This window comes from Actinia tenebrosa, unplaced genomic scaffold (genome assembly GCF_029948245.1).
Source record: "Actinia tenebrosa isolate PJP-AT-01 unplaced genomic scaffold, QUT_ActTen_1.0 PGA_scaffold16__25_contigs__length_10494907, whole genome shotgun sequence".
NCBI classification, from domain to species: domain Eukaryota; kingdom Metazoa; phylum Cnidaria; class Anthozoa; order Actiniaria; family Actiniidae; genus Actinia; species Actinia tenebrosa.
The window spans coordinates 4,149,842-4,158,072 of NW_028292576.1; the positions used below are offsets into that span (position 1 = coordinate 4,149,842).

The window sequence follows — 8,231 nt, forward strand, 5'->3', positions numbered from 1 at the left end:
CAAAATGGTATGCCACAGGATCGGCTATTGGTCCACCAAAAAAATCTGAGACTTTGAGATGTACTCCCTCCCTTATTAATATATTAATAATAATTATTATTAATCACCTCCCATTTTCTTCCCAACCCTTCCCTTGCTCGTTTTTATTGAAAACTACTAAAAAATAAAACATTTAACGATACAATAATTAGAAATAAACCAAAATAAATGACTATTTAACTACAACATCTTTTGATGCTTTAATCAAAGACGTTACTCAACACAATCAGGTTCACGCCGGTGGCTTTGCGATTCGATTATTTACACAAAATGAATGGATGATAAAGTGATATGAATGCGTTTTATATACAAATAAATGGTGGAGTGATTATCATTCGAGAGTGCATTGGATGACGGTGACGTACTCGCTGTGACGTATCCCGAACGTTGAGGCAGGTGCGGAGGGTTTGTTGAGGATGACCTGCGCGAATAATAAAGGAAAAGCATCGTTAGTATTTTATTATCAGGCGTTTTGAAAGACCAACATGACGTATCTCTTCTGACTGTACTTCTATTACCACTCTATCATTAATACAATATACCACTGCTACTGGTACTAGTTCATCTTTACTTTGACTGCTGCTTCTACTAATACTACAGTACTATTACATAATAACTAAACTACTACAACCTACTACTGCTGCAGTTGCTGGTGCTGCTGCTGCTGCTGCTGCTACAAACTACTACTACTACTACTACTGCTGCTGCTGCAGTTGCTGGTGCTTTTACTACTATAATTACTATAATACATTGTCTCTGCCTGCTGCTAGCTGCTTTCCATGATGCTATTACTACTACTACTGCTACTACTGCTGCTGCAGTTGCTGGTGCTTTTACTACTATAACTACTATAATACATTGTCTCTGCCTGCTGCTAGCTCTTACTGCTGAATATTGTTGCTACCACTACCAATATTACGATGGTTTTAGCATAACATTTCCTGTATCTCAACTCGTCTGTCTCTTTTTGATTGCCTTTTTATGAGAATCTAATCCAAAATCATACCAAATTGCCGGCTTCAAAATATGTAAGATAAAAATTTAGTCGACTTCTTGAGCTTCTGTGACGAGTGGTAGGGTGTATTCTGAATGACGAACACCAAAAGAGATCTTCGGTGCTATCTTCTTGTCTACTACCACCTGATATTAATAAATCGCATTTCGCAAAATGTAATGACTTCATGATTAGGATATGATATAATCACTTTGAAGTATTACGATTAAGAGGATTGCCTTTCTTTAAATGGCTGCAATGGCTGCGCATATTTGTAATGTTTATTTTATCATACGACATGCGCGCCTATCGTAGAACCCCTCTTAACCCTTATACAATACTGACATTATCATACGACATGCGCGCCTATCATAGAACCCCTCTATACCCTTATACACTACTGATATCATCACACTGACATACGCGCCGATAGCAAAACTCCTCTATACCCTTATACACTCCTGACATCATCACGCTGACATACGCGCCGATAGCAGAACTCCTCTATGCCCTTATACACTCCTGACATCACCACGCTGACATACGCGCCGATAGCAGAACTCCTCTATGCCCTTATACACTCCTGACATCACCACGCTGACATACGCGCCGATAGCAGAACTCCTCTATGCCCTTATACACTCCTGACATCACCACGCTGACATACGCGCCGATAGCAGAACTCCTCTATGCCCTTATACACTCCTGACATCACCACGCTGACATACGCGCCGATAGCAGAACTCCTCTATGCCCTTATACACTCCTGACATCACCACGCTGACATACGCGCCGATAGCAGAACTCCTCTATGCCCTTATACACTCCTGACATCACCACGCTGACATACGCGCCGATAGCAGAACTCCTCTATGCCCTTATACACTCCTGACATCACCACGCTGACATACGCGCCGATAGCAGAACTCCTCTATGCCCTTATACACTCCTGACATCACCACGCTGACATACGCGCCGATAGCAGAACTCCTCTATGCCCTTATACACTCCTGACATCACCACGCTGACATACGCGCCGATAGCAGAACTCCTCTATGCCCTTATACACTCCTGACATCACCACGCTGACATACGCGCCGATAGCAGAACTCCTCTATGCCCTTATACACTCCTGACATCACCACACTGACATACGCGCCGATAGCAAAACTCCTCTATACCCTTATACACTCCTGACATCATCACGCTGACATACGCGCCGATAGCAAAACTCCTCTATACCCTTATACACTCCTGACATCATCACGCTGACATACGCGCCGATAGCGGAACTCCTCTATGCCCTTATACACTCCTGACATCACCACGCTGACATACGCGCCGATAGCGGAACTCCTCTATGCCCTTATACACTCCTGACATCACCACGCTGACATACGCGCCGATAGCGGAACTCCTCTATGCCCTTATACACTCCTGACATCACCACGCTGACATACGCGCCGATAGCAGAACTCCTCTATGCCCTTATACACTCCTGACATCACCACGCTGACATACGCGCCGATAGCAGAACTCCTCTATGCCCTTATACACTCCTGACATCACCACGCTGACATACGCGCCGATAGCGAAACTCCTCTATACCCTTATACACTCCTGACATCACCACACTGACATACGCGCCGATAGCGGAACTCCTCTATACCCTTGTACACTCCTGACATCACCACACTGACATACGCGCCGATAGCGGAACTCCTCTATACCCTTGTACACTCCTGACATCACCACGCTGACATACGCGCCGATAGCGGAACTCCTCTATACCCTTGTACACTCCTGACATCACCACACTGACATACGCGCCGATAGCGGAACTCCTCTATACCCTTGTACACTCCTGACATCACCACACTGACATACGCGCCGATAGTAGAACTCCTCTATACCCTTAAGCACTATTTACATTATCATACACATGCGCGCCGTTAGTAGAATTACCCCTTTATACCCTTAAACACTATTTAGATCATCATACTGACATTATCATACGACATGTACACCTATCATCGAATCCCTGTACACCCATATACACTACTAACATAACCCTACGACATGCGGGCCTAGCCATCGTATATCTGCCTACCTTTTCCGGACTATATTGACCAGGGCCTGGTTTTTGGGTTGGATCTCCGGGCATGAAGTTTCGTCCATTCATCGAGTAAGCGGGTGCGCGACCCTTGAATTTGTTAGGCGATGTGATCTTGTACGTGCCAGGACCGGGAGTCTGAAAAAAGGGATGAAAAATCACTTGTCTTTTAATATAGCGCTTTTAATGCCTTCCATTTATTGAATTTACGACGGAATACGAAGAAAATTCAAAGCGCGCACTTAAGGTGCTGACACACGGTGCAACATTACGTGCAATATTACGTGCAACATTGCACGCAACGGGATTGTTGCAGCGTGTCTACCCCAAACTTGTTGCACACAACGTTGCATGCAACAAATCTGAAGTTGAATCACGCTCTACTCTTGCAACATTGCGCGCAATAAATTACATCAAGTGAACATGGCTGCAACATTACCTGCAACATTTTGAAATTTCCAGCCAATAAGGTTGCACCAAATTTATAACTACTGACCAAATATCTTAACATAGCAGGCTGACACAAGCGATGTTGCGTGATTTTTTTGCATTGTGTGTCACCCCGATTCAAATTTTTTGCTTGCAACGTTGCGTGCAATGTTGCACCGTGTGTCAGCACCTTTTGTTAACGTCTCGATAAACGTTTATCATTGTACCTTCTTTAAGTCTTCACTGAATGCACCGATATTCGATCTTCCTGTCAAAGAATACGCAGCAGCCGAGGCTTTCCCGACGACCTTCGGCCCCGATAGAGGAGGCAAGGAGTAGGAGTTTGGTGCGGGTGTGATGCTGGATTGGTCGTTTTTCGTACGCGACCCGAAAGAGTAGCTTGGAGCTTTCCGTTCATGTGGGATGCTATGCTTCTCTGGCGAGTAATTTCCTATAAAAATAACACAGAACAGACAAAAATAATTAATACAAGTACTTAAAAATATATATTTATGTTGATTTGATTCAACTAAAAGTTGATAGACCTTTTTCAGAAAATTACGTACGCATCAAACCGGGAAATTTGTAATATTTTTGAGTGCAACGAAGTTAAAATAAAACCATTTACTTATGTAAACTTTGTTCTCAATATCAAGTTTAGATTTTAGAAAATATTATCCTGAGTAAACAATCATGATAATGTTGCGAATGCATTTATCAATATTCAGAAGATAAGGACGATAGTAGATTAATTCTGCTTAGTTAGTACCAGGATGATTTCGACTTACAAATGTGGCTATCAACTGACAAAATTGAAAGACAAACTACAAATTAAGTGAACTTTTTTTTAAATAGTTAATTTACTATTAAGTTTTTGTCTCATGTAACTTAGAAGAATCAAAATAAAATGCGCTTGATAGAAATAATAGAATCTGCAGAAACACAGCGAGAGAAAGAGAAAATAAATAGGAAGTGAAATAGTCCAACCTGGACCGGGAGCTTGCGACATGTTTTTTTGACTCGAACGACTGTAGAGTGAAAAAGCAGGTGTGCCATCCTTTCCTCTTTGCGTCAGTCCCGTAGGAATTAGATATTTTGGTCCTGGGCTGGAGCAGTCTGTGAAAATACGATTTCTTTGACCGAAGCTGAAGGCAGGTTTCCTTATTTTCCGTATATCGTGGTTCGTTTGTCCAACACATCCCGGGAGAAGATATTTCGCCGGACCTGGTCCACGGCATCTTGCTTGTATCTTAATTTCCCTCGGACTGACAACGTTTGTCATGTTGATAAAATCTTACAGCAATGTTATTTTCTTATTCGAGCGCTTCGAGGGTTGATGTAGCTCGTAGAAATTTTTTAAAATGAGATCAAAACCCGCGCGAGGAATATGTGCGTGGCGCGAAGCGTGATTGTGACGTCATCCTAGAGGAATTCGAGAAATGGTGATGACGTCACATCCCAATTAACAAAGGAACAAATTAAATTAGAAAGAGAGAATGAACAATTCAAAGGAAGAACACTATCGTAAAAAATTACGCTTCTAAACCTTTTCGTAATTAGATCTGATAAAAATTACACGATTTTTTTACGAATTTTTTGTAGTTTTTTAATTTAATAAAAAATTATTCTAAAGATCTGGAAGTTTCTGACACAATGTTGATTATTTTTATCTCATTTGGTTTTGATTTAATTATCTTTTTCGATTTAGTTACTTAAGCCGTTATTTCTGTATTCTTTAATGAATGTCTTCGCTCTTATTTTGACTCAAATTTATGGCGGAATGCGATGGAAAAAAAGTAGAGGCCAACAAAATAAAATAAAATGAATAAATAAGTAAATAAAGAAGAAGAAGAAGAAGAAGAAAAAGAAGAAGAAGAAGAAGAAGAAGAAGAAGAAGAAGAAGAAGAAGAAGAAGAAGAAGAAAAAGAAGAATGGTGCTGAACGTTTCTGTACGGAGTTAGTGAGCATAGTTTTTCATAGTGTTTTACACATGAATTACATTTGGATTTTGCATTTTGCAATTAGGAATCCCTATTTATTCGGTAATGTGGTAATTTTTCGGAAAAAGAGAAATTTTAAGCTTTCTCTCCGCTGTTTTAGCGTTGCAAAACTCGTTTCTTATTTTACCACAATATTTCAAGAAATCTTTTCAAAAAGGCAAATAAGAAGTCTTTAACTTCGCTAAGGTAATTTTACGGTATTTTACTAGCTAATGCTATTTCAGAAGATAATATCAAGTCGTAAATCGAAACTTGAATGTGCTAAATAGCGAACAGAGATTTGCTTATTGCGGAGCTCTCATTGTCTTACATCCAAGGATTATCGCCTACTTTGTTAGGGCTTTTTGAGGCAAAAACACAATGAAAATAAGGCCATTATTAATCAAAGCACTGCCGCTAAGTAATGTTTTAATATCTGTTAAGTCTTTTTTCATATATTTGTACATTTGAAAACAAACAAACTATAAAAATGGTATAAAAATGACTTCCTAAAACCTAGCTTCAAAATGGTTTTTCTAGATTTTTGGTATGTATTTTATGTTCTTTTTCTTTGTAATTTTGCTCTGTTGTTGCGTAACAAACAAGCATTAAGAAGCTGTAAATTTTTTTTGCTAATTTGGTGTAAAAATTACTGCTATAGAATTTGAATATTGGGACACACTGTTAATTTAGAAAAAGAAAATTCGAAAACAAGTGCAAAGTAGTTGCAGATAAAAATATTGTTGCGTGAAAGGTGTTTCGGTGTCAAATAATAGATGTTCAAATTTTTGTTTAGGCTGAAAGAACTTAACTCACCAAAAATTAAGGTTTAAAAGCAAAAAAAAAAAACGAATTGCTGTGAAAATTTTTCAGACGTTATATGTTCGTTTATCCAGGTGTCCCCATTGCTTGTAAATGAAAGCATTTCTGTACAGTTCCCGCGTGAACTGCATGTTCGCGGAAAAATTGTACAATAGAGAGCTTAAGAATTTCTTTTACGGCAAACGTAAGGCTTCATTTGACAAACAAGTGGAAAATAATCAAAAAATCTCTAAGTGGTAGATAAATAAAAGGGTAGCTTGCCTTTGTTGGAGGTTTTCAAAAGTTAGAGTGTGAAATGCAGGGGGAAAAACAAAAAAACGTGTTTATGCTTAGTCTGTCTAAAACTAGAATATTAAAAACTCTCGTTGATTCTGACCTGAAAATTGTGTACTTCAAACTTTTTGAAAATATATACTTTACCAACAAAAAATTTGACAGTGTGTATTAATATCTTCAAAGCTCAAACTTGCAAAACTTCAAGTGCGCATTTCAGTAATTTCAAAAGCAGTGTCAGTCAATTTGTTTTGCAAACAATATTTTCGAAATAAATATTTTTCTTATCACTGAGTACTTGGAAAAATACATATTTTAAAAAATCTAGCTTTTTTGTATGTGATAATTTTTCAAAATCTTTGTTTATAAGAACTGAGGTACCTTCACGACCATGAAACTCACGGGACTTTTGGTCAACAAACAGTTTTTCAAAGATCAAAATTTATACTCTAAATTACCTGGACCAGGAGGGCGTAGAATGGTTCTTTTAGCGAATCTATCCGTCCCACCCAAAGAATACTTTGGACTGCCTTCTTTTCCGTTCCTCGTAACCCCTTCAGATTGAAGATAACTTGGACCAGGGCTGCAGTCGTTTGTTAACGCATGGTTATGCTTGATCCCGAAGCTGTAAGCTGGCTTTCTACGTTTACTGACATCGTGAGATACATAGGAACATGTCGTTGGTAGCTGGTATCGTCCCGGTCCTGGACCTCGGAAAGTCGCTCCGATTGGAGGAAGCTTTACACTTTGTGTATCATCCGGCATTTTTTGTTCTTCCTCAGTTCCGACAAGCAAGAATTGTCGAAGACACCTAGAGTGTTCCGGGCTCCCCGACTCCTCAATAATCGGGTATTAAGTTGCCTATGTTTAGGGTACTTAATCGGCTTACTTAAGTTTTTGTTTTGAGCAAAGAGCTGACTTCCCTAGGGAGCTAGCTTAGAATGCATGGTCGTTCTGACACCACAAAAGATTGGCTGAGGTACGTCAGAAGAGAGTGCTACGGAAAACATTCTTTTGCAAAAGTAACGCAATCAAATAAAAAGTCCCATCGTATAACTGATAAATAACCAGTGTGTGCAGTGGATACTGGAAAACCAAAACGTTACTGCATTTTTTATGCCCTCGGTTCGGTTTTCGAGCTGTCAATTGATCACTGAGTTGAATCCCCCCACCCCACCGTTAATCAAAATCTAAGTATGAGTTTTCCCTTCAAAAAAGTCCTTTGATTTAAGCGACTTTCATCACCTCATTTAAGAATCAATAAACGGCTTAATTGTACATACGTACTACAAGAAATTGCCAAATTAAGCTCAGCAAATAATCTCAAAAAAACGCGGCTACTTTGATGCTCAAAGAAAATTCCATGTTTCTTCTAAACTGTATCACGTCTGATATCTCAAGCGAGAATAAAAAGACGACTAAATTAGTTTTTTTTCAATTAAAATCATGAGTTTGACGCATTGAGAAAATGGTTCGGAAATTCTAAAAGGTTTCTATGGTAACTGTGGGCCTACATTAATATTTTAGTCTGATGACGAATACTGATTCAAAGTCATGTCAAACTGAATATATGGGCCAGACT

General features: G+C 39.3%; 1 protein-coding gene across 1 annotated transcript; it reads right to left on the bottom strand.

Annotated features, from left to right (window-relative positions):
* Positions 1 to 220: 220 nt before the first annotated feature.
* LOC116293679 (ciliary microtubule associated protein 1B-like) lies at positions 221 to 7,633 on the bottom strand. The gene is made up of 5 exons (XM_031701144.2): positions 7,108 to 7,633; positions 3,803 to 4,026; positions 3,144 to 3,284; positions 1,046 to 1,179; positions 221 to 460 (listed from the first exon to the last, which is right to left on the bottom strand). Exons 1-4 carry the CDS (start codon positions 7,412 to 7,414, stop codon positions 1,081 to 1,083), a joined length of 771 nt encoding a protein of 256 aa, XP_031557004.1. The 5' UTR covers positions 7,415 to 7,633; the 3' UTR covers positions 221 to 460; positions 1,046 to 1,080.
* Positions 7,634 to 8,231: the final 598 nt, after the last annotated feature.